This window comes from Somniosus microcephalus, chromosome 9 (genome assembly GCF_052327205.1).
Source record: "Somniosus microcephalus isolate GS21.2 chromosome 9, FLI_Smic_1.0, whole genome shotgun sequence".
NCBI lineage: Eukaryota > Metazoa > Chordata > Chondrichthyes > Squaliformes > Somniosidae > Somniosus > Somniosus microcephalus.
In genome coordinates this window covers 127,854,915-127,882,781 of record NC_140995.1, presented here as the reverse complement: position 1 = coordinate 127,882,781, position 27,867 = coordinate 127,854,915, and the positions used below count along the sequence as shown (strand labels likewise).

The following is a 27,867-nucleotide window of genomic DNA, read 5'->3' as shown; positions in this document are numbered from 1 at the left end:
CTGCTGTATACTGTAATACCAGTGGTGACCACACCGGTATATAAGTGTTGTGTAGGGATTTGCTGGGCAGTTCAGCCCTGACCTCCGAATAGTAAAGACCTGTTAAAGTTATTCTTGTGGTCTGTGTCCAGTGATTTATAATGAGCATAACTGGGACACACAGACTTAACAAATTCTATTTCAAATTAGGTACAGAAATAGTAAAAAAGAGGGAAAGATTGGATTAAGAGAGAGAGAAAAAAGAGACAAAGGAAAATAATTTTTTTTTCTTTAAAATTTTACATTTTTAAAATCTCCCCAAAAATTTCAAAACCTGAACGAATGAGACTCCACACTTGTAATAGTTAATTTACAGTGCCAGAGAGGTTCATTGGCAGTAAACTCTCCACTAGCTGGAGTCATACATAGCACAAAGGAAGATGGTTGTGGGTGTTGGAGGCCAATCCTCTCAGCCCCAGGACATTGCTGCAGGAGTTCCTCAGGGCAGTGTCCTAGGCCCAACCATCTTCAGCTGCTTCGTCAATGACCTTCCCTCCATCAAAAGGTCAGAAGTGGGGATGTTCACTGATGATTGCACAGTGTTCAGTTTAATTTGCAACTCCTCAGCTAATGAAGAAGTCTGTGCCCGCATGCAGCAAGACCTAGACGACATTCAGGCTTGGGTTGATAAGTGGCAAGTAACATTCACACCACACACGTGTCAGACAATGACCATCTCCAACAAAAGAGAATCTAACCATCGCCCCTTGACATTGCAGAATCCCCCACCATCAACATCCTGGGAGTCACCATTGACCAGAAACTTAACTGGACCAGCCATCTAAATACTGTGGCTAAAGAGCAAGTCAGAGGCTGGATATTCTGCGGCAAATATCTTACCACCTGACTCCCCAAAGCTTTTCCATCATCTACAAGGCACAAGTCAGGAGTGTGATGGTGTACTCTCCACTTGCCTGGACGAGTGCAGCTCCAACAACACTCAAGAAGCTTGACACCATCCAGGACAAAGCAGCCCGCTTGATTGGCCTCCCATCCACCACCTTAAACATTCACTCCCTCTACCACCGGCGCACTGTGGGTGCAATGTGTACCATCTACAAGATGCACTGCAGCAACTCACCAAGGTTTCTTCGACAGCACCTCCCAAATCCATGACCTCTACCACCTAGAAGGACAAGAGCAGCAGGCGCATGGGAACACCATCAACTCCAAGTTTCCCTCACACACCATTCTTACTTGGAAATATATTGCCATTCCTTCATTGTCGCTGCATTGAAATCCTGAAACTCCTTGCCTAACAGCACTGTGGGAGTACCTTCACCATGTGGACTGCAGCAGTTCAAGAAGGCGGTTCACCACCACCTTCTCAATGGCAATTAGGAATGGGCAATAAATGCTGGACTTGCCAGCGACGCCCACATCCCATGAATGAATAAGATAAAATTAACAATTATCAGGTCGTTGAAAGGGTACTTGTGCTACTAATTACTAGCCCTAATTATCTGTGGTGGGGTTAGTTTGTATCCACTGTGCAAATACAGCAACTTCATGACATTCAATGCATGTCAATGGTGTGGCATGCTTGGCTTGCAGTCAGGCGGGGAGCACTCATGCAGGCTGCAGGAGCAGGTATGGAGCCTGCAGCTACTACTAGGAGCGGGGGGGTGGGGGGCACTCCTACTCCTACTCCTACTCCTACTACTCCTGGCCCACAAGCAGTGCTGTAAAGGCACTTACCTTCTCCCCAAAGCTGTCCTCGCCTCCCTTTAGCTGCTGGGTTTCCCGAGACCCGGGAAACCTGGCTGGTCAGGGTTAAACCTGCAAAGCAGGTTAAACCAGAGGCTGCCAGCCTCATTGAAATATTTAAATTATCATCCCGCCTCCTGGGAGCAGGTTGGCTACCCACCCCTTCTCCTGCCTCCGTTAAACCTGGAAGCAGGCGGGTTGGGGTCGGGTTTGAGATTTTATGAATTTTAACATCTTACCTAACCCCACCCCACCCATTTTTGGGTTTAAATTTCACCCCTCATTGTTGTAATATATGTGGGTAGAACAAATGAAGGACAGAGACACGATGAGTTGCTAGTCCATGTGCTTGTTTATTAGGCCAGAGCGAACTGAGCATGCTCATACCAAACCATGTGACAAACCATGTGATAATACATTACACTGCTTTCCCCTTAAAAAAAAATGTATGTCCACTATCTCAAATACAACAAAACTACGGTCCCACCTTTCCCAGCATTACATGTACCATGTAACAAAAACTCCTGCCTTTTATTCTTTTGTAGGATTTGTAGTTCATTTAAATGAACTACTAATCCAGTTTAATAACAGACTTCCTGGTCTCTTTACAGAAAGTTTTGGTGTTGAACCAGTTTTCAGGCTATTTTGCTTTGGTTTCAAACTCAAAGATGATCCTGTTTCTATCTCAGACTTGTTTGAACCTGGTACTTCAGTTACTGAAGTCTGAACTGAGTCAATGATCAAGTGGTTCAAGATCATGTCTTGGTTCATCTCTAGTAGAGATCATTTGATCTACATGAAGACTTCGGATGTTGTCACCAATTTCAACCAAATATCTCTTGGTTCCACCAACCTCTACTGTGGTTCCTACATCCCACTTGTGTGAACTCGACTTTCCAGGGGAACTGAGAACATGAACACACGCGTTTTGTTTGAAACTGCGTTCTTTCTGATTGCTGTCATAAAAACGTTTCTGATTCAATTGTTTCTGTTCAACTCTTGAAGCCAAATTTGGTTGAACAAGGCTCAATCATGTTCTCAATCTCCTCTTCATCAAGCATTCTGCTGGGGTATGTCCAGTTGTAGTGTGCGGAGTAGTTCTGTACTTCAGCAAGAAAGTTGCCAAATATTGCTTCATGCTGAGTCCCGAACAACCCTGCAACACTTGCTTTTTGAGAGCTTCTTTTACTATTCTGGCTGCTCCGTTTGAAGCTGGATGATATGGTGGAACAAGAGTGTGTTTGATACCATTCTGTTTCATGAATTCTTGGAATAGAACAGGACAGAACTGAGGGCCATTGTCAGGAATGAACTCTTCAGGTAAGCCATGACATGCAAAGATAGATCTCAACTCATCTATGGTATGTTCAGTTGTAGAATTTGAACTCTTCCACCACCTGATTTTTCAACACATAGGGGATCGGCCTTGCCTTACAATAGGCAGGCTTTGCATTGGACTTGATGCGGATATGTGCATCATACCTAGTAATGCCCTCATAACTGTCTGTGAACATGCTTTTGTACCTGTTCAGCATTGTGTTGAGTCGCTTCTCTGAAGCATCTACACGGAAGATGTTTTTCCAGTCTAGTTTTAACTTTCTCAACCAGTCTTTGCCCATGAGAGTTGGCCTGTTGTAGCTCGCTACAATAATAGGCAGCTGTACTGACTGGCCTTTGTGTTGAACTGTACATTCCATTTGTCCACTTGGCTCTAGGATTTCGCCGGAGTAGGTTTTTAACTCTACGGTACTGTTTGTAAGTGGTATTTGATTAAACTTACTCTCATATATGTCCTTACTCACGATAGAGCTGTCTGCTGCCGTGTCGATAAACATATCAGTATATTGCTTGTTGATCAAAAGCTTTGTACGGAAGTATTTCTCACGACTGTTAGGTTGCCGCTCGTGGCATAGATACTGTAGATGCCTAGTTCTTCAACATCAGGTGTGCTCACTTCAATATTGTGAATTCTTCCCTTTTGTTGTCGCTGCTTTGCATTGCCACTAGAATGGTTCTTACTTCCTGCTTTAGATCTAACTCTGCAAGTTGTTGAAATATGGCCTTGCTTCTGGCAGTGAAAACACTTCACATTTCTGTGTTGGCAGGACTGTGGTGAGTGATTTCCATTGCAGCAATACCAATTCACTGAACTGCTCTCACCGACATCCTTTTGACTAGGTCTCACAGCTTTAGGTTTGGCAGTGGCTTTGTGACTGTAGACCTCAGCTGCATTAGTCACTTGAGTTGGACGGAGCTCCCCAGCATTCTTAGATGCCATCTCCATAGACAGGCCAATTTTGCATGCTATGTGAAACGTTAGGTTCGGAGTGTTCAGTAACTTGGACTGTGTGCGCTCATCCACCAGTCCACACACAAACTTATCTCACAACGTTCGATCCAAAAATGTGCCGAAGTTACAATGCAAAGACAGGTTCTTAAGAGCTACAATATACTCACTGATGGTTTCACGTTGTTTTTGGTTTCTGGTACCGAACTTATAGCTGTCTGCTATTTCTAATGGCTTTGGGTCGAAATGGTCCTCGAGTTTCTCGACAATGACTTCAGACAACACATCCTTCGCTTTCCTGGCGCGAGTAGGTTTGTTAACGTTCCGTAGACATCTGGCCCGATCTCCGTTAGAAAAATTGCTTTCTTTCGTTCACGAATTACTTTATTTTGAGCTTGAACATTCTCATCTGCACCTTCAGTCTCAATAAATGTTAATGCCCTTAAAAAACTTATCCATCCGCTCCATCCCCAACTGAATGATTCACCAGCTCAGTCATGCCGAGGCTTCCGATGAATCCCATAGGCGTGGCCATGATTGTCCCGATCCCGTCGAACAGTGACTCAGCACGCTACCTGTGTACCTGTGAGAATCAACACCACTGTTGCTGTGTATACATACACGCGAAGGCGAAGCACAGATGATTCTGCATGAGCATTAACAGTAAAACATAGCAAAAATTCAGTTTAGGTGTCACAAGTTCACCTTAAACTTGTCCACTCGAAAGTTGAACACTGTGTCCTTCCTTCCATGATCCCTAAAAATGGCTTTGGGATCCCATCCTCATTGCCAAAATGTAATATATGTCAGTAGAACAAATGAAGGACAGAGACACAATTAGTTGCTAGTCCATGTGCTTGTTTATTAGGCCAGCGTGAACTAAGCATGCTCATACTAAACCATGTGACAAACCATGTGATAATACATTACAGCTGTCAAAGTGCACGAATGAAGAATCACCACTTGGGTGAGATTCAGAGAGCCGCCATTACCACTCAAAGTGTATCCAAGCATGAGTCTGCACCCTCAGGCAAGGAGGGGAGAAAGGAAGAAATAAACATGTTGTGGGGGGGTGGGGATGGGGAGAGAGAATTTGTAGCTCCAAAACCAGTGGATCCACAGGGAGCCATTCCAGAACACCTCCTTGACCAAAGTTTCAAAGTTACAGAAGTTTTAAACACATGAGTTGCTCAAGGCCTCCCCTTATTCACTCCTGAGGCTCCAACCCCAGAGTAAAGCTCTTTCTTCAGATCTCCTATATACTGCAACAAGCAATATTTGTGGAGTTACTCATTTCTGCTTTCTTTTGCATTATAGTCATAAGAGTCTGCGCTTAAGTACATAACGTCTGTCCCCAGAAGAGGCTGAGTGTATGGAATAGACCAGCACTCAGTGCAACTGATATTTAACACAGACACAGATTTCATAGTTTTTCCTCCTAATTATTTCTCAGCATGGGAAATATACCGCACAGGATGTTAATTCTGAAATTAACCTCCTCCGATCATGATTCCAAACATACTGATGCACTTAGTCGATGAATTTACTCACAAGGCTCTAATTGGGTCAGGTTGGCATGCCAAAGCCCAGTGAGCAGGGATTATTCAGCAGAGGGTTTAGCATTCATAGGCAGTTGCTAAGGCAGATTACAGTTCCCTTTACGTTCAATCACTATCCCTCATCGAAGTTGAAATGCAGGCTGAAGGGTATTTCGAGTCAGTATATTTTTTTAAAATTTACTTTACTTCACATAAATAAATAGAAACATTTAAGTATATGTTGAAATTTCACCTTGATCACTTCAGAGAGTTATAGCTCATCCCACTGACTCGTTCCGTTGCATACATCAGACTGTAGCTGTGATGCTGTTCCCATAAATCTGTTTTATGACCACATTAGTACCACATTAACAGCATGCCTTGTGGAATTGAATTAATAAACATGGGTTCTACATCTATCCATGTCTGCTGGTAAATTTCAAAATGTAATTTAAAAAAATTCTATTTCCACTGTGGAGCTAAAATATTTATACCTGTACTACAGTAGCTCCTTGTGCCTAAAAAAAAAGCTTAATTTTTAGAGCCTCCTCGAAGGCTCAAAAACAGAAGCAATTAACGGAAACTTGCAATAGTGATTAATTCAATCTGGCGGCATGGCCAGTTTTGTTGGCGGGGCTGGTTTTAGCGTGATGTTTTAAAAACTAGTGCAAAAGATCACGGAAACTCAATTTGCGTTGAACCTAATTTGCGCTTAAAATTCCGCGATTGTTTGCGCTGGTTTGGCCTATTCCGGGCGAATTGCACTGAAAAAAAAAATGTGCAACCTAATGGAAACTCCTGTTCAATATATCTTGGGATACTTGCATTGATATATGATTGATTTTAATGGCAGGAATTCTGTATCACTTTGGGAGTTATTGCTGCTTTGTGATATTGTGAGATCTTGCAGAAAGTCAAAATAAACTGGAATCTCATTTTATTCTCTTAATATAAGCATTATATGCAGGTTGAGAATTACTTGAATGCAGAAGGATGAGATGTGCATCACGCAGGTAGCTCAGAAGCCAAAAAATTTATAAAATTAAAATGATTTTTTATGATTTTAAAAATCATCCAATTTTGAAATGTTCTTAGGGAATGAGACTCCACACTTGTAAAATTAGTTTTTCAGGACCAGTGAGGTTGTTCAGCTGTAATTATGGCTTAGTACGCCATTAAAAACTCAGTTACTCCTGATCAAACAAGGCTTAACATTTCATTTTAACAGCAATATTAGTGCATAAATAGTTGAAGTTCATGGATTCTGTGTTGATTGCATCTGCGAAGGTTGCAACAGTGCACCCTGTGGAGGAGCAGGGTATCTCTGACAACAATTTCAGTACTTCTGTGTTTAACTGTGCTTGCACTGGGCAATAGTTGTCAGTGAGTAATTTCCACAAGCAGTAGAAACTAGACTGTGAGGAGATATTAAAGTGGGCAGGCTATAGTTTACATAATTTTTTTAATGTTCAAGGATAATGTAAAACAAATATGAACTGCATTCTTGGAGCTGTAGTGTAAATTGTTGCCATCAGCTGCAGTCAGTGTTTATATGCAGTGAGTGTATAGTATTACTTTACAATCATTAAAAAATCCATAGCAGTTACAAGTAATTGAAAGCTGTAAAGCTGTACCTGTTCCATTTTTTTAACGCTGCTGTGCCTGGTCAACTTTTCTTTTTTTTTACCAAAGTTGAAGTTGTTTTGAAAAATTATAGTTTTTTGAACTTTTTTTTGACATCTGGATCTGAATAACAGAGTCCTCAGTGCACAGCTGGGAAAGATTTCCGGCACAACATTTTATTTTCTTTATGTTCTTTAGCCATGATCTTCCCACACTTTATGCTACTAAAATTTAAAACAGATCTTGATCAAAGAATATTCTTCATTTTTCTTTAACCACTTCCAAAGGAAATATTTGCTCCGGCTGAAAACCAAAAAAATGCATTTTCTAAATTAAATGTTTGTGCTTGTCTGAATATTGTATTTTCTAAAGCAGTGAAGGATGGTTCAAATACAGATCACATGACTTGTTATCTATTTTTTCTCTGAATTTTTTTTTCAACTTTTATTCTGGTGATGTTCTTGAGTATTTATCTTGAATATACAAAGATGTAAACATTAGTTTAGTTTTAATCAATCAAAATATTGTATTTTGAAAGATGCTTCAGAGGTTATTCAGAAAACAAGTAGCTACATGACCAGTTGTGCACTATACTGTTGCACCAAAATGCAACCTCTCGTTACTCAGTTCTCAATCTCAGTTACATTGCTAGGGATAGGTGCAGTGTGGAGACCAGTCACTTCTCCAATAGGGACAGAGAAAATCATAGAGCAATTCATCACTTGGTTGCTCTGAGAGTAGTTACTCACTCTCCAGTAATAGTTGGTGTGTCCCAGGAAGAATGGGGGTGGTGGGGGTTAGGGGTGGGGGGAAGGGAGAAAATAACTTCAAAAAGAGAGGGCTGTGTCAATGGGGGCACGTTGGGGGCGGGACTGCTGGTTTTCGAGTTTTAGTCCCCCCCCCAACGACGTCTGGCCAACCCATGCTATTTTCTCTTGATTGACCTTATTAATCCCGCCCTGCGGGCTTAGCCGGCCAATTAAGGGAAAGCCGGTGACAGAGGACATCAGCGTATGACATTTCATCTGTCAAAAATTTTTGACAGATGAATTGTCAGCGTTTGACAGCTTTGAGAAGCTGTCAAACACCGACAATCTCTGTTCTAAGGTGAGCCCTTGTACGGAAGGCTCACTAAACCTCTTTCCTCAGCAGAAATCAGATGACTGCTGCATCTGATACTGCAGCAGCCATTTTGTCATCTCTGCCACTGAGATGAAGCACCTCTGGATCCCCAAGGGTTGAAGCCTGCAGGAAGAAAAAAAGGTAAGGAAACTTTTTCTAACACTTTACACTCACCACTCATATTTACCTCTCCACACTTGCATCCATCACTCACCTCCACAGCGGACATTTTGATCCCTCGCAGACCCACTGCACGCCTCACTGACCCTGGTGAGGTTCACAGTCGTCACAAAGCCTGCACTTGCAGGGGTAAAATGAGGATAAGCAGTTAATTGGCTGTAAAACCCTTCCCGCCTTGAGGAGATGGGTCCCTGCGCGAGTCGCTTCCCCGGATGATGGCACGGAGGCGAGTTTGGAGCGGGTTCGTTACCCGCTCCCAGTTTCTGCCATTTTCCTGGCAGTCCCACCTCCATACCTGCCTCCCCAGGGCTGGGAAAATTCCCCCCAGAGTGTTCATGTAAAAATGCTGTCAGACTGCTGTTACTTTAGCTAAAGAGGTTAAATACAAGAACTACCAAGTATATTGAAATCCATAGCTGTGTAAGTACCAATTATAAGACATGGAGCTGAATTTTAGTGGGGAAGGAATGGGTTGGGAGCAGGGGGCTCTGAAGCAGTTGGGAAGCCTCTGTTTCCCACCCGCAGCCAGCCAGATTGAGAGGCCGGCTGGCTTTGGGCAAGTGGGCCTGAGGTCTGCAGAGAGGAGGGAGGGAGGGATTGCACTGGGGGGCGGCTGGAGGAGCATGGGCACGGCTTGCTAAAAGATCGGGGGCTGGGAGCAGCACGGTGGGCAGGGGGGGAGGGGTTGGGGCCAATGGTCGCTAAAAGATCGGGGGCTGGGAGCAGCACGGAGGGCGGGGGGGAGGGGTTGGGGCCAATGGTCGCTAATAGATCGGGGGCTGGGAGCAGCACGGGGAGGGCTGTTGGAGCGGGGGGGGCGGGTGGTGTTGTCAGCAAGGATCGGTGGCCGGGGGAACAGGGGGAGGGGGATGGATGAGCATAAGGTGGGTGTGTGGAGGCCTCGTGGGGGATTGGAAGCCTGGGGGGGGGTGGGAGGCCTCGTGGGTGGGGGGGGGGGTCTCTGATCACGGGGGGGGTGTTGGGCAGGGACCCTGGATCCAGTGTAAAGACACTTACCTCCTGAATCCAGCAGTCCTCGCCTTGTATTAGTTGGCGGGTTTCACGAGGCCTGCAAAACCCCACCAGCTAAAGTTAAATTAAAAATGGAGGTTAAAGCAGAGGCTTCCAGCCTCATTATAATATTTAAATAGACAACCCACCTCCTGGCAGCGGATTGGCTGCTCGCCCCGTCCCGCCTTCGTTAATACCAGACGTAGGTGGATTGGAGGCGGGTTCAGGTCGGGATTCAGATTTTTAACACATTAACTTCCCACACACCTCCAACCCACCCGTTTTTTAGGTTAACATTCCTCCCATTTTGTGGCATCATGGACAGCAAGTTGTTTAAAAGACAGAAAACAGAGTTGTGGTTAAAGGATATTATTCAGACTGGAGGGATGTAAAAATTGGTGACCCCAAGGATCAGCGTTGGAACTATTGCTCTTCTCAGTATACATAAATGATCTCAACTTGGGTATAGGGGCACAATATCAAAATATGCCAATGGCACAAAAATAGAAAGCGTGGTTAATTCTGAATTGGCTAATGGGCTCATGTGGGGCATTAACACTGGCATGGACCTGTTGGGCCGACAGTCCTGTTTCGGTGCTGTAAATACTATGTAATTCTGAATCCAGTGTCCACTATAGAAGCATTAATACCTCCTGAGCTCACTGGCAAATTATGCCTCATGCTGTTAAAACGGCAGCAAATTGAATCATAGATCAAAGAATCATAGATTTTTTCAGCACAGAAGGGAGGTCATTAAGCCCATTGTGCCTGTGCCAGCTTTCTGAAAGAGCTATCCACTTAGTGCAATTCTCCAATACCCATACCATAACCTTTTGCATTTTACTTTTTCAAATCATATTTATCAACTTCCCTTTTAAAAGCTATTATGGATTCTGCTTCCAGCACTGTTTCTGGTAGGGTATTCCATGTCCTAGCAATCTCCTGTATTAAAAAAAAACTTTTAGCCTCTCCCTTCGTTCTTTTGGTTGTGGTCTTAAATTCATACCTTTTGGTTACTGACACACAGATCAGTGGAAGTAGCTTTTCTCGATTTACTTCATCACAGCCTCTCCATAGTTTTGAATACCATTATTAGATCTCTTAATCTTCTTTATTAGAATGAAAAGCACCCCATTTTCTCATAACTAAAGCCTCTTATCCCAGGTATTATCTTAGTGAATCTCTTCTGCATCCTCTCCATGGCTTTTATATCCACCCCGAAGTAGGGTGCTGAAAAACTGGACACAATATTGTAACTGCAGTATAATCGAAGATTTATCTAGGTTTAACATTACCTCTTGATTTTGTACTTCATACCCATATTTAGAATGTTCCATTTGCCTTTATAACCAGTTTTATCAATTTGTCCTCCTACTTTTAAGATTTGTGTATCTGAACCCTCAAGTCCCTCTGCAGCACACACCCTGTTAAAGTTTTACCATTTAGTACATATGTCCTTTGCTTGTTCTTCCTCCCAAAATATATTGCCTCATATTTCTTCACTTTAAATTTCATTGGTCCAGATAACTTGTCTATATTTTCCTGAATTAACCAAGCTTTCTAATTTTGTACCATCTGCATATTTTGATATTGTGCCCCTATACCCAAGTTGAGATCATTTATGTATACTGAGAAGAGCAATAGTTCCAACACTGATCCTTGGGGACACCAATTTTTATATCCCTCTAGTCTGAAAAAAATCCTTTAACCACTGCTCTGTTTTCTCTCCTTTAACCAACTTCCTGTCCATGCTGACACATTCCCTTTTATAACATGTACCTTAATTTTATCAACAAGCCTCCTGTGTGGCACTTTATCAAATGCCTTTGGAAAATCTTTATACACAACATCCACGGCATTTTCTTTATCAATACACTCCACTATTTCTTCAAACAACTCTATTAAATTTTTCAGTCACAGTCTATCTTTGGATAAATAAAGTCACCCATTATTATAGCCTTATTGTTCTTGCATTTTTCTCTAATTTATTTACATATTTCTTCCTCTATCTCCTTTCCATTGTTCATTAGCCCAAATGTGTTCCCAATAGAGAAACAATTCCCTTCCTATTCTGTAACTTGACAAAATAAATTAAGCTTTTACGCCAACCTCTACATTATTTCTGTACTCTTCTGTTGCAATGGTATCTTCAATTCAAACTGACAACCTCCATCCTTTTTTTTAACTCTAACCCTCTTGAATATTTTGTATCCAGGAATGTTCAGGTCCTAGACCTACCCTAGCCTCAGCCATGTCTCTGTTAATCAAATTATATCATACACTCCATTGCAATTTGTGCCTCTAGCTCAACAATTTTATTCAAAGTACTGTACTTTGTGCATTTAAATACATACACTCAAACCTTCTTATTAATTTAACTCTCTTTCCCATTCTGATTTGTTTTTCTTTTTTAAATCTTTCTTACACTTCTGGTTCTTTTTGCTCTCCTTTCTATTTCCTCATATTTTTCTCTTCCCCCTGCCATATACACTCTCCCCCACAGTACTAGTTATTATCCCAGGAAGGATGTTAGTCCCAGCCTTGTTCAGGTGAAGCCCCTCAATCCTGTACCAGGCCAATCCCCCCCCCCCACCCCCCCAGAACTGGTCCCAGTGTCCCAGGAATCTGAATCCTTCTCTCTTACACCATCTCTCCAGTTGTATATTTAACTTGCTGGTGGCAACCCGAGAGACAAGTACTTTGTACGGTTTGTGCCCGAGTGTCTCAGTGGCCGGTACTCTGAATTCCAGCACCGCACAAATCCACCTCAAACAGCAATGGTTCTATTACCATCAGTGTTGGCGCTGCCTCAAGTTCCACAAAAGACACTTCTTCTTGTGAGTCTTGGATTCTCTGGAGAACACTTCATTTCTTTTACGGTGCTGCCACAATGCAGGGGCTGTTGCTGACAGCACTAAATACAGCATCAGAATGACCAAGTTCCACAAATGAATTCAAGTCAGATTTGTGAGGTGAAATCAACAACTCCTCCGCACCCAACTAAACACTGTAAGGTTTACTCTAAAAGCGATGTTTGCTTACTTTGGGGATGGTTTTGCAATGACATTTTTGAAATGTACACATTTCTGTTTGTAATGTAGTACAGAAATGGTAAGTTAAAACCCATTGCATTTAAACCAAAAAATAATACCAAAGCTTTTTATGCCAGTGATATTTTCTGTAAGGTAATGAGATTCAGCAGAAATCAGTAAGACCAGGTGCTTTGGGTATCTGCAGCACTTTGAGACAGCTATTGGGGTTCAGTTAACCTTCGCAATCAGTATTGATGGAAAAAGCTTTCCAGACCAAAAAATTAGAGAAATACATTTGAAAGCTGTTTTCTGTTTGTAATTAAATACAATAGCTGTCTAATGTTGTTGACCCTCCAGGGTGAAGGTGAGGGGGAATGAGAGGATGATCTGGCACTTTTCTTTCGTGCCCGTCACTTTCAGCATTGCTGTAGTTTTGCTGGTGCTTTCCATCCTCCAAATTCTTGTCATAAATATATCTGCCAATGGAACATTCTCAAGAGATCTCTGCACTGCCTCCTCTGTGCTCTCCTTATCCCAGTGGATGATCACACATTTTACTTCCTCACCAACTTGCAAAGCCTGTGGAGTGACCACCTCCCAGAAGGACCCTACAAGCTCTCAAATGTGATGAAGTGTCACCAGATTGTCCTCAAGCTCAGAAACCTTTTGTGTGCAAGCAGTTTGACAATTGCTGCATATGTTCTTGGCCTCGACACACAAAACATTCAGGACCTCCTACATTTTCTTTTATCATTCGGAATGTGGGCGTTGCTTGCAAGGCCGAGATTTAGTAACCACCCCTAATTGCCCTTGAGAATGTGGTAGTGGACCACTGCCTTGAACTGCTGCAATCCGTGTGGTGAAAGTACTCCGACAATGCTTTTAGGGAATTCCAGGATTCCAGTGACAATGAAGGAACGGCGATACATGTCCAAGTTGATAAAGTAGATAAATCGCCAGGCCTGAATGAAATGTATCCCAGGCTGTTAAGAGAAGCAAGAGAGGAAATAGCGGAGGCTCTGATCATCATTTTTCAATCCTCTGTGGCTACATGTGTGGTACTGGAAGACTGGAGGACTGCTAACATTGTACCGTTGTTTAAAAAGGGAGAAAGGGACAGACCGAGTAATTACAGGCCAGTCAGCCTAACCTCAGTGGTGGGCAATTTGTTGGAAAGAATTCTGAGAGACAGTATAAATCCTCATTTAGAAAGGCACGGATTAATCAAGGACAGTCATCATGGATTTGTTAAGGGAAGGTTGTGTCTGACTAACTTGATTACATTTTTTGAAGAGGTAACAAGGATGGTTGATGAGGGTAGTGCGTTTGATGTCATCTACATGGATCTTAGCAAGGCTTTTGACAAGGTTCCACATGGCAGATTGGTCAGAAAAGTAAAAGCCCATGGGATCCAAGGGAAAGTGGCAAGTTGGATCCAAAATTGGCTCAGTGGCAGGAAAAAAAGGGTAATGATCGACGGATGTTTCTGTGACTGGAAAGCTGTTTCCAGTAGGGTTCCGCAGGGCTCAGTACTAGATCCCTTGGTTTTTGTGGTATACATTAGTGATGTAGACTTCAATGTAGGGGATATGATTAAGAAGTTTGCAGATGATACAAAAATTGGCCGTGCAGTTGATAGCGAGGAAGAAAGCTGTAGACTGCAGGAAGATATCGATGGAATGGCCCGGTGGGCAGAAAAGTGGCAAATGGAATTCAATCCGGAAAAGTTTGAAGTAATGCATTTGGGGAGGGCTGATAAGGCAAGGGGATATACAATAAATAGTAGGGTACTGAGAAGCGTAGAGGAACAGAGGGATCTTGGAGTGCATGTCCACAGATCCCTGAAGTTAGCAGGACAGGTAGATAAGGTGGTTAAGAAGGCATCGGGGATACTTTCCTTTATTAGCCGAGGCATAGAATATAAGAGCCAGGGAGGTTATGCTTGTATAAAAAAACTAGTTAGGTCCCAGCTATAGTACTGTGTACAGTTGTGGTCACCACATTACAGGAAAGATGTAATTGCACTAGAGAGGATACAGAGGAGATTTACGAGGATGTTGCCAGGACTGGAGAATTTTAGCTATAAGGAAAGATTGCACAGGCGGGGGTTGTTTTCTTTGGAACAGAGGAGGCTGAGGGGAGACTTGATTGAGGTATATAAAATTATGAAGGGCCTAGATAGAGTGGATAGGAAGGACCTATTTCCCCTAGCAGAGGTGTCAATAACCAGGGGGCATAGATTTAAAGTAATTGGTAGAAGGATTAGAGGGGAGTTGAGGATAACTTTTTTCACACAGAGGGTTGTGGGGGTCTGAAAGGGTGGTAGAGGCAGAAACCCTCATCACATTTAAAAAGTACTTGGATATCCACTTGAAGTGCCATAATCTACAAGGCTATGGACCAAGAACTGGAAATTGAGATTAGGCTGGATAGCTCTTTTTTGGCCAGCACAGACACTATGGCCGTGATTCTCCCTGCCTCAGCGGGTCCGTGGCGGGCGATGTCGATGGCGGGTTGTGGCCTCGCTGCTGACTCCATCCCGGTCTCTGACATGACTTTCCCCTGATTGGGCTTGTTAAGCCCGCCCAGCGAGTTTCCCGGCCAATTGAAGGAAGCGGATCTGATGATGTCATTTGGTGACGCTTCATCAACTGGTTTCCTTAAAGGGACCATGCGCAAATTTACTTTGACATTTGTGCTGTCAGTGTTCTACAGCATTGAGGTGCTGCAAACACTGACAAGCATTGCACAGAGGTGCATGTCTGCATCCAGGCTCTCCCATGTCACCCATCATATGCTTATGGAGAGAGTCACAGCACACCGGGAGGTTCTCTTTCCTTCCAATGGGCGGAATAGACCTCCCTAGGAGACCAACGCTGCCTGGTTGCACATTGCACAGGAGGGCATAAGCAGAGATGTCATCAGGAGGACAGGCTGCAGTGGCAGAAACCTTTCAATGATTGATGTGCCAAATAACTGCCTGAATCCATGAGATTACAGCTTAAAACTAAAGGCTTTTATTAAGTAAGAATCTTGGCATCAAGTTAACACAGGGCAACCATCATTCATCACCGACCCAGCCCTTATGAGTAAAACCCAGCTCTTATAAATAAGACTCACACCAATCAGGAGGATCCATAAAGGCGGAGCTAGGGAGGAACATTAGTGGTTACACCTGTAAAACATTTACAGACATTAACAAGTACAACAACAGACAATCCAGAACACAGAGTTATTTCATCACATTCACCCCCTGCTATAGATTCAATCTGTCAGGAGGTCTAATAGTCCTCTGGGAATGACGTAACTCTTGCCGAGGCTCCTCCCGGAGTACCAACTCCGATTCATCTGAATTCCCAGAATCATCAGTGTTTTCCACACTGAGGGTTTGTGTCTCTGAAGGTCCAATACCACGATTAAAAACTCTACTCTCAGAGTCGAATTCTTTTCGAGCTCCAGCAGGTGCAAGATCTTTAATAGAGACCGTATCCTCTCGCTCATCCGGATATTGAATGTATGCATACTGGGGATTAGCATGAGGGAGTTGTACTTCCTCCACCAGTGGATCAGTTTTGTGGCCTCTCACATGTCTGCGCAACAGCACAGGGCCCGTGGTCGTCAACCATGTGGGTAACAATACTCCATTAGTAGCTTTTCTTGGAAAGCTAAACATCCTTTCATGAGGGGTGGCATTTGTCGCTGTACACAAAAGAGACCTTATAGCATGTAGCACGTCTGGCAGGACATCCTGCCAGCGAGAGGTCGGCAGGCCTCGTGACTTCAGAGACAATACGATAGCCTTCCACACTGTCGCATTTTCTTTCTCGACCTGCCCATTACCACGAGGGTTATAGCTGGTAGTTCTACTCATTGCAATTCCTTTCAATAGCAAAAACTGTCGCAATTCTTCGCTCATAATGGAAGAACCCCTACCACTATGTATATAGTTAGGCATGCCAAACAAAGAAAACAGTTGGCAGAGGCATTTAATTACAACAGCACTGGTCACATCCGGACAGGGGATAACAAAAGGGAACCGAGAGTACTCATCTATAATATTAAGAAAATAGACATTACGGTCGCTCGATGGAAGGGGACCTTTAAAATCGAGACTCAAACGCTCAAATGGTCGAGTTGCTTTAATAAGATGAGCTGGCTCGGACAGCTTATAGAAGCGAGGTTTGCATTCAGCACAAACACGACAGGTTCTGCTCATTGTCCGGACCTCCTCAATAGAGTAGGGTAGATTGTGGGACTTAATGAAGCGGTTCATTCTGGTAACCCCAGGGTGGCAGAGTGCATCATGGAGACTTTGAAGCTTATCTATACCTAGACTAGCACATACTCCTTGTGACAAAGCATCCGATGGCTCATTAAATACTCCAGGCCTGTACTGAATATCATAGTCATATGTTGACAGTTCTATTCACCATCTTAAAATCTTATCATTTTTGATCTTGCCTCTCTGCTTAGTATTGAACATAAAGGCCACAGATCGTTGGTCAGTAATAAGCGTAAAACGTCGGCCAGCGAGATAATGTCTCCAATACCTGACTGCTTCGATAATCGCCTGCGCCTCCTTTTCCACTGAAGAATGTCGAACTTCTGGTCCTTGCAATGTACGAGAGAAGAAAGCTACTGGTCTACCAGCTTGGTTAAGAGTTGCTGCCAACGCAAAATCAGATGCATCACTTTCCACTTGAAAAGGGGTCTTCTCATCCACGGCACATACCACTGCCTTCTCAATGTCCCATTTGATATTACAGAAAGCCTCCTGAGCTTCCGCTGATAGCGGAAAAGACGTCGACTTAATAAGAGGTTGGACTTTATCTGAGTAACTAGCCACCCACTGGGCATAGTACGAAAAGAATCCCAGACACCTTCTTAAAGCATTTACAGTGTGAGGTAAAGGTAATTCCTTAAGTGGGCGTAATCTTTCAGGATCCAGCCCGATTACCCCATTCTCCACAATGCAACCAAGAATACACAAATGTGTAGTATTGAAGGTACACTTGTTTTCGTTGTAGGTCAGGTCTCTTTGCCTCTCTAGGAACTTTGCGAGATTTTGATCATGCTCCCGTTGGTCGCGCCCACAGATAGTAACATTGTCCAGGTACGGGAATGTTGCTTCCAACGCGTATTCATCCACCATACGATCCATCTCCCGTTGGAAGATGGATACCCCATTCGTCACTCCAAAGGGCACCCTAAGAAATTGATACAGGTGCCTATTAGCTTCGAAGGCCGTATAAGGTCAGTCTTCTATTTTGATAGGGAGTTGATGGTAGGCAGACTTTAAATCAATGGTGGAGAACACGCGATACTGAGCTATCTGGTTCACCATCTCAGAAATACGAGGCAAAGGATAGGCGTCCAATTGGGTATACAAGTTTATAGTCTGGCTATAATCGACCACAAGTCTTTTCTTTTCATTAGTTTTAACCACCACCACCTGGGCACGCCACGGGCTATTACTGTGTTCGATGATTCCCTCCCGTTGAAGCCTTTCCACTTCCTCTTTTATAAATGTTTTATCTTCTGAACTATACCGTTGACTCTTAGTCGCTATAGGTCTACAATTAGGAGCAAGGTTCATGAACAAAGAAGGCGGACTTACTTTTAAAGTAGAAAGGCCGCAGACTGTGAGTGGAGGCTGAGACCCACCATACTTAAGGGTAACGCTCTCATGCTGACACTGGAAGTCCAAACCTAAAATTAAGTTCACACACAACTGAGGTAATATAAGGAGTTTAAAGTCCTTATACTCCGTATCCTTAACGGTCAATGTGACTTTACAATATCCAGTTACCTCCGAAGTAAGGGACTTGGACGCCATCACAATATCACTTCGAGTAGGATACACCTTCAATGAACAGGAGTTAACAAGGTTGGGATGTATAAAACTTTCAGTACTGCCACAGTCTATCAAACACCCAGTAGGACAACCATTAATCTTAATGTCCATCATAGATTTCGACAAGGAACACGGTATGGTCTGGTCAACCATAACCGAGGCTAGAGTAAAACGATAGGCGGCAGCAGAGAAGACATCAGGTACAGGATTACCCTTACACACTTTACTAAAATGTCCCCGTTTCTTACATTTAAAACAAGTAGCCTCTCTGGCTGGGCATCTTTGCCTGGAGTGTTTAGGTTGGCCACAAAAATAACACTTAGACCCATGGGGTACAGCCGCAACAGTAGGATTAAGTGGAGGCTCCATTGACATTATGGATGCCTCCATACTCAGAACACACGAGGCTGAGAGAGATGCATGGGCTGATGCATACACTTCTAAATTCTTCTGGGCTACATCTAACGATCGAGCCGTAACAACAACTGCTTTTAAAACTAACGAGTCATTCTCGAGGAGTCTCTATCTAATATAATTAGATCGAAGGCCAGATATGAAAGAATCACGGATGGCTTCTTCCTGATACAATATAGCAGAGACAGCCTTGTAGTTGCAATCCTTAGCCAAAGCCTTAAGATCCTGCAGAAAATCGCAAAACATTACTGCAAATCACACTCAACCTCATCCTCTGTGCCACTCATCACATCCCCATTACTCTGCCTTCCCTACCCTACTCCTGCACATTCTTATTCACACCAACCTATCTTGCACCTCCACCTATCTCTCTCTCTCTATCTACATTATCACTTCCCCATCTCACTAGCTACCCCTCACACTCACCCTCATCCTAGTCAAATCATACCAACTAACAACACACAAGGGTAAGCACTTGTGTGCTTTAGCCAATGTTCATGTGAAGTTTCTGTTAATGTGGTGTCAAACATTGAAATCTTTATTTTCAACACGTTGCGTTCTTGGACAGATTTGTGTGCACCTTTGGAAGTGGCTTAGTGAGTTGCAGTGAATGGTGAGACGTAACGGTACCCCCGCAATGGTGATGAGTGTGAAAGGAATGGCTTGGGCATTGTAGGGATGCTTTATGGTGTTGGTGTGGGGTGGTGCCAAACTGGCGCATCATGTGGCAACCAGGGTATACAGCATCAAGTGAAGTAAATGTGGCCATGGTGAGGCCATCTTTGGCCTCCCGGGCAGCAATGTGCTCGGATGCTGATGCCCTGTGTCTTGTGCAGCTTCAGGTAATTGCGGAGAAGGTTGATGTGGTTGTTGGTGCTGCTGGTGTGCCTGGTGCTGCTGGTGTTGGGGCTCATCGTGGTCAGATTCTGAGGACCAAGGTGAGCGAGTTTCAAGGGCACCCATACTGATGGAATGGCAGGTGAAGTAGAGATGATAGAAGCGATCTGTCAATGGTGGGAGAGGTAATGAGGTCAGACTGGATGGAGACTTGTGTAAAGACTTGCAGCATCCTGAATTTGTAGTGGAAATGCAGTTTAGAGAAGTTAGTGGTTAAGGGAACATTTCTCAATCAGCTGGGAGCTTTGATTTGACATTTGAAGCTGTCAACTCATCAGCTGATTCAATGGGTAGCGACCTCCTGCCTCAGCTGCACAGACAAGGTCTAGGCACAGCGGGAAACTGGTGAGCAACCTATCAAATTCAAAATGCTGGGAAAAAAAGCTTTGTTAAGTGGCTGTAAACAAGCCACTAATGATTTGAATTGGGTCCCCCGCCGCTGCCTGTCGGGTCTGCTTAGCGCTGGCAGACCTGACATCGGGCAATGCAGGTGTACGCATTTTGACAGCGGGTTCCTGACCCGCTATCAATCATTTAAAATTTCACAGCTGACCTGCCACCAATCGGGTCTGCTGAGTGTCGACAAAATCGTGTCCGGTGGCCTCCTTCTGTGCCGTAAATTTCTATGATTGTATGATTCTAAGTCAGGTTGGTGTAAGACTTGGAGGTGATGGTCTTCCCAGGCACCTGCTGCTCTTAAACTTATTGGTGGTAGAGATCGCGGGTTTGCCAGGTGCTGGCAAAGAAGTCTTGGCAACTTGCTGCAGTGCATTCTGTAGATAGTAAACACTGCATCCTCGGTGGAGCGAGTGGATATTTAAGCTGGTGGATGGAGTGCTGATCAAGCGGATTGCTTTGTCCTGGATAGTGTTGAGCTTCTTCATGTTACTGCAGCTGCACCAATCCAATAAACTCCTGACTTGTGCCTTGTAACTGATTGAGAGGCTTTGGGGAGTCAGGAGGTGAGCTACATTTTCCACATTGTCAGGTAGATGCCAATGTTGTAGCTTTACTGGAACCGCTTTTATGGGGACGTGGCTAGTTCTAGAGCACAGATCTTCAGCACCATGAAAGGGATGTTGTCGTGGTCTGTAGCCTTTGCTGTGTCCAGTGCACTCAGCCATTTCTTGATGTCATGTGGAGTGAATCGAATTGGCTGGAGACTGGCATCAATGATGGTGGGGACATCATGATGATGGTGAGGCTGAGAAGGATCATCCACTTGCCATTTCCGGCTGATGGTGGTTATAAATGCATCAGGCTTGTCTTTTGCACTCTCTTGCTGCGGTCCATCATCATTGAGGATGGGGATGTTCATGGAGCTCCACCTGTTAGTTGCTTACTTGTCTACCACAGCTACTGGATATGGCAGTGTTGCAGACCCTTGACCTGATCCGTTGATTGTGGGATCGCTTAGCTCTGTCTATAAATGCTGCATTCACTGTTAGCATGTATGTAGTCTTGTGTTGTCTTTTCACCAGGTTGGCGCCTCATTTTCAGGTAAATCTGCTGCTGCTTTTGTACACTCCTCATGGAACCAGGATTGGCTTGATGGTGATGGAGTGAGGGATATGTCAGGTCATGAGGTTAAAGATTGTGATGATATACAATTCTGTTGTTGATGGCTCACAGTGCCTTATGGATGCCTAGTCTTTAGCTGCTAGATGTGTTTTTAATTTATGCTACTTAGTACAGTGGTATTGCCACACAACATGATTGAGGGTCTCCTCAGTGTGAAAATTGGAGTTGGTTTCCAAAAGGACTGTGCGGGTGGTCGCTCCTAGCAATGCTGTAATGAACATTCGCATCTGCGACAAGTAGATTGATGAGGTTGAGGTCAAGTAGGTTATTCCCCTGTTTTGATTGTCTCACCACCTGTCGCAAGCCCAGTCTGGCAGCTGTGTGTCCTTCAGGGCTCGGTCAGTGGTGGTACTGCCATGCCGTTCCTGATTGAAATCCCCCACCTTCCGTGCCCTTGCTATCTTCAGTGCTTCCTCCAAGTGGTGCTCAAGATGGAGGAGCACTGATTCATCAGCTGTCGAGGACAGCAGGTGGTAATCAGCAGGAGGTTTTGTTGCCCATGTTTAACCTGAAGCCATGAGACCTCATGGAGTCCAGAGGGGTCTGTCCTGTCTGTGTGACAGAACGTACCCAAAGAAGGTGAAGGAGGAGTCTGGGATGTTGACTGATCAGTATGATTCTGTGAGTATGACTATGTCAGACTTTGCTTGACTAGTCTGTGGGATAGTTTTTCCAACTTTTCTACTATTTTTATTCCAGTTGTATAAATTATTTATTTAGGGATTCCTCATATGCTTATGGGGTTTCCGTTCCTAAATGGGATCCCCATAAGCATATTAGGAATCCTCCTTTCTGATTGGAGGACCTGGCCCACATGATCCCAGGGATGTTTCTGAACCGCCTGTGTCCCTGGGATCCGTGGGCCTTTTTGCAGGTGTACGCCTGCAGGCCCAGGACTCGAAGTCTCCGAAGCCCGGGAGCCTAAAGATAAGTGCGGATTTTTTTATCGGGTTGGAGGCGTACTCCGGAAGTACGCCTCTGACCACAAATTTCAGCTCATTGTAGCTCCGAACCTCCCTGGGTGGAACATGTCTGTGTAAGTACTGAGATACGCTTGCACCCAGACCTTTGCTGCGAACTCCACCAAAGTTCACAGGGTCAGGGGGAGGTCTTCTCACTTGACTACCATTGCCGGGCATCTGTACAACAAAGAGTGCACCAGGGGTACCCGCAATTATAGGAATTGTGGGCACCTTGGATTCTTCGGCACCAGGTCCGGGTGCGGCAGTATCTGGGTCCCAGCCATGTTTCCAGTTGCTCCGTGTACTCTTGCCGGACTTAAAATTTTAAATGCTGCTTACGTAAATTGACAATGTAGTTGAACTTGAAAGAAAAATGTTACTATTTGGAAAAGTAATAGTTTTGTCATTTTGCTCGATTTTAAATTTATTCAAAGGTTGCAATGAGTAAATAAATATGTTTTTGGAAGTAAATGGTGTGGTTTAACTTCAGCATAACAATTAGCAAGACATTTTGTGCAACATTTTATTAAATACTTTTGAAAAAAGCTGCAACAAAAATAGTTAATTTACTATTAAAGTACTTCATTGTGAAATACTTTGGAACATCCTAAAAATGTGAAAGGTGTTATATAAATGCAAGTTTTTTCTTTCTATATACAGTTTTGTTTTGAACTAAACATACAGAATACTAATGTGCAGTTTTTCAAGAGCTTCCAGTAAATTACATCCTCCCCCACTGGCATGTAACAAGTATATTATGCTTTTGCTGATCTGTAATCCCCAAGTTGTTTTAAAATTCTTACTCAAATTTGCAGAGGTCAGCAATGATTAATCTTTCAAGTAAATTTACTGATGCGCTAATTTTTCAGTTTTGGTCTTTACTGAAAGCCAACAGCACAGAGATTATTTCTGTTGGTGCCATAAGCTCTGTGTAATCATGTTTTGCATGTCTGAGGCACAGTGCATGCAGCTGTCAATGGATTGCAAAACTGTTAAAAACATATTGGCCAAAATTTTCTACTTGCTACACCAATAGAAACAACATCTGTTACATCTGTGATGATGCAATTATTCCTGGCACTAGCACAAAACAGCAGTAGTACCAACATTACATTCTGTCCCAATTCTCTTTGAGTGCTGCCAGATAGCACTTGGCTCGCCAAGCAACAAAGCTACGTTTTTTTCTCCAAAGGAGCCCCTACACAATGCAGAGTATTTATTTTAGCTAGAATATACAAATTGCTCACAAAAAAATAGAAACCCAATAATCTATTTTATTTTTATACTTAAAATATCAGTGCAAGTGGGCAAGAATAGTTACTGAAGCATGCAATGGGGTGATAGATTTGCATATTCTATGTATTTTTTTCAGAAAGCAGGGCTGGCATAAAATATTATGTAGCAGATTGTGCCAATGAAATCCTGGTTTCGGATTTAACTAAATCACTTTCAAAATCAATATAAAATTCTATCATATTATGGTCACTCTTCCCTAAAGGCCCCTTTACTACAAGGTTATTAATTAACCCTTTCTCATTGCATATTACTAGATCTAAAATAGCCTGTTCCCTAGTTGGTTCCTCAACATACTGATCTAGAAAACTATCTTGCATACATTCCATGAATTCGTCCCCCACACTATTAATACAAATTACTGTATTACCCTACATATGCCTCTAATTTCCTGATTTATACTCTGCCCTACATCACAACTACTGTTTTGGGGCCTATAAACAACTCCCACCAATGCTTTCTGCCCCTTGCTGTTTCTTAGCTCCACCCAAACTGATTCTACTTCTTGATTTTCGGAGCTAAGATCCTTTGGCCTAGAAATTCAGTTGTTAGCGCCAGCTGCTAGTGCCTTAAGAGGGCAAGAAGTGGGGCGCTAAGCGGCTAGCGCCCAGGCGCGGCGCGATCTGCGCCTCTCGCGAACTTCAGTTAAGATTTAGCGCCGGCGCAAAACCGCAGCGCCCGCTCAGCTGCACGCGCAGATCCTGACGTCATTTCATGCTGCAACGCCCTTGGTGCGCCCTGAACCGGAAATTCAGTGGCGCCAGCCTAATGTGCGCCTGGCGCCCCTAGCGACTGGTAGAGGGGAACGGTTCCCTGTCGCTGCGGGGCATGGGGGGCGCTAATTAAAGGGGACTCCTCCTGCAGTATAAATGGCAGCCATTTTGCTCCAATCCTTCTGTGTGACAGACGGATATTTGGAGAGAGACAAAGGCAGAGAGCTTTCTGCTTTGACTCAGCGCTCGCGCAGGTACTTCTGGCTTCAGGCCAGAGCTTTGCACTTGGATTTAACTTTCAATGCCATAGCCTTGAGTCGCCACATTTAATGGGGGCTGCAATGGGTAGAAATGTTGGCTTTCTGCATTGCATTCAAAGGGCTCAGAGACGCCGTGAGAGAGTGCCAGTCATGGCCAGACCGAGAAGGGCCAACAGGCGTCAGCACAGGAGGCCTTACCCACCCAGGGTATACCGCCAGCAGTTCTCATATCTGAACATGTCTGAGGAGCAGTGTGTTCGGAGGCTGCGATTCAGAAGGGAGGTGGTCACTGAGATCTGCCACCTGCTTCGCAGAGATCTGCAGCCACATCTGAGGAGCAGGACGTCTCTGTCGGTGGCAGTGAAGGTGACGGTGGCTCTCAACTTCTATGCCACCGGCTCCTTCCAATCCGCTACTGGGGACATTGCCAACATCTCCCAGTTCGCGGTACATTGCTGCATCTGCCAGGTGAACAATGCCCTTTTCAGAAGGAGGCGTCAGTACATCTCCTTCCCCATGACCCTGGACAAGCAGCAAGAGCGTGCAATGGGATTTGGAAGAATAGCAGGCTTCCCCATGGTCCAGGGCGTAGAACTGATGAACCAGCAATGGTCAGGCCTTGCTTCAGGGCTGCAGTGTGCAGGGCATGGCAGCCAAACAAGTCGACCCTCCCCCTTTAAGTGCTGACCGGCGCCAGCGTGTCTGCCTTCATTCAGAAACTCCCCGCACCTGCGCTGCACCCGCCCTCGGTGGTAGCGCCCCAGATCGCCGGCTTAGCGCCTTAAGATAGTCGTGCATCGCCTGCTTTAGCGCAGCTGCAACCTCTTGGGGCGATGCAACTGAATATCGGCGAGGGTGGCGCTAAGTTGCGCCGGGCGCAAACTTTAGCGACCGCCCGGCTGTAGCGCCCCAAACGTGGCTATACTGAATTTCTAGGCCTTTCTCTCTACTATCTTTATCCCATCCTTTATTATCAGGATTATCCCTCCTCCTTTTCCATTTTGCCTATCTATTCTAAAAGTTAGGTATCCTGGAATATTTAGTTCCCAACCTTAGCCACATTGCAACCACATCTCTGTAATGGCTGTTAGATCAAACCTATTAATTCATCTATTTTGTTGCGAATGCTTCGCGCATTCAGATATAGTGCCTTTAGCTTTGACTTATTTCTATTTTTCCCTGATGTCACCTTAGTCACTGATGCCTTTCTACCTTTGTTACTCTCTCTGTCCCTTATATTGCAAGAAAATGTGTAATGTTCTGAAAAAAGTATTGCTTATCCTTGAAATTGTTCTTTAGTTGTAGTAGATGCAAAGCTATTATTGAGAAGCTGCCTATTAACGCAACTTATTTTGTTCTTTTCAGGGTTGTTCCCAGCAGTGCTAAATCTTGCCAGTATGGCTGAAATCAGTACCAATGCCACATGTGGTCAAAATGGCCCTGAAATGTATTGCAAACTGGTAGAACATGTTCCTGGACGGCCATTTCGGAACCCACAGTGCAGACTCTGTAACTTAAACAGTAGACATCCAAAGGGTATGTGGTTCATTATTCATGGAGACAGACTTCAAGGAAGTGTTTATTTTTAAATAATTACTGTCTGGGATTTTTCCTGTTGAATGCACTTTTGGTGTCCTCTGTCATTATTTAGAAGGGAGGGAGACTATGCTTGCTCTTTAACTTTTACATGGGGATTTGGCTTGAGAGTCGGAAGTAAGATTTTTTTTTCTTCTTACAGAACTGTGAAACTGGTAATCTTTAATTATTCAGTTTGGGTATTTGAATGAACTATCATTTTACGACTATTTTAGAGTTCAAACTCTAAAGTTGATCTCGATAACAAAAATGGATCTGTGAGTGAATCGCAAAAGTTCCATTAATTATATCAGATGTTTTAATGTTTATTATAATATTTTGGATCATAGTAACAAGATTTTCCTCATTGTAATACAAGTGTTTGAGTTTCCATTGTTCTTACTTCTGTTTTAAAGAGCCTCTGGCATCACTGTTGCCTTGTCAGGCAGTAGCAAGCCTCCAAAAGAAGGTATCAGTAAACAGCTCCTTTTCCATTCAGTTCCCGAACATTCTCCTTCTGGTGGTAACCAGCAAATTTAAATGTTATCATCTGTCTACCCAACTTTAGGTCTGACGATGTCCATTTCCACCTCCAACACCATCTGTGATAATTGTGATTTCATTTTATACTTCAAAAAAACCTTGTTGCTGTTTTACTAGAATCCCTTGTAACAAGCAGGTTGAAAAATACATTTAAAAAAAACTTTATTTCTGCTGTGGCTATCTTTTTTTCCTTTCATTTTTTTTCTCCATTTTCTCCTTGTTCTAAATAATATACTTTATTCTGTATTGTTGAATATTTGTTAGCATTTCAAATGATACTAGCCCGCGTCTCAGCTAGATCCTATGGTTTGAAAAAAGATACTTGGTGTTTTAGCTGATATTGTAAATGGTTCTTTCTCCTCATGCACTGTCTCCCTCCCTTCCAAAACTACTGTCATCAGACTCCTCCTCAAAAACCTATTCTTGACTCCTGTGTCCTCGCTAACTACCATCCCATTTCCAATCTCTTTTTTTTTCTCCATGGTCCTTTGTCGTGTTATCACATCCCAGATCTGTGTCCACACCTTCCACAACTCCCTGTTGGAATCAGATTTTCACCATTCCAACAGCACACAAAATGGCCCCATCCAAAGATATTGGCCCTGAATTTGCAGTCGGAGGCTTCCCGCGGGGAAATGCTCCGATCCGCAAATAAAATGCCCACGCACCTGGGGCTTCGGGATCCACGGAGATTCGCGGTCCTGGGCCTCTCTGGGCAGGTAGAGGCCCACATATCTCAGGGGTGCAGGCGGTTCGCAGCGCCCTTGGGATCACGTGGGCCGGACCAACGAATAACAGAAGGGAATCCCCGTTCATGCGTATGGGGATTCCTTATGTAGGGAAGCCCCATAAGCATGAATGGGAATACCCCCAAACATACAACTACACATCAAATAAATAAATAAAAAAATCACATATTTAAAATGAATTAAAATGGCATTTAATTACATATTTAAAACAAAATTTTTATTTTTTGAACAATAAATTTACATGTTTTAAAGGGGCTAAAAATAAACTTACAAGTTTTTAAATGTATAAATTATTGATAAAATTAAATTTTAATTTTTTTTAAAAACTCTTATGCCGGCGTAAGAATTTCACGGGCAGAAGTTGGGCAAATTCTTGACAGGTCGCAAGTTCTGGGTTTTAGTGCATGTGCAGTGCATGCCTAAACCCGGAACTTGCATGGTCCCTATGAGCATGTGCGCACCTCGTACGCACCCATAGGGGCCGCAA

At 43.8% G+C, this 27,867-nt stretch overlaps 1 protein-coding gene across 2 annotated transcripts in view; it reads left to right on the top strand.

The window, feature by feature from the left end:
- Positions 1–27,867, top strand: part of lama2 (laminin, alpha 2) — a 600,632-nt gene that overhangs the window by 137,347 nt on the left and 435,418 nt on the right. For both annotated transcript variants that reach the window (XM_085997158.1, XM_085997157.1), the window contains exon 2: positions 25,879–26,049. In XM_085997158.1, the coding sequence (XP_085853284.1) occupies positions 25,879–26,049 (171 nt within the window). The remainder of the gene's footprint in view (positions 1–25,878; positions 26,050–27,867) is intronic.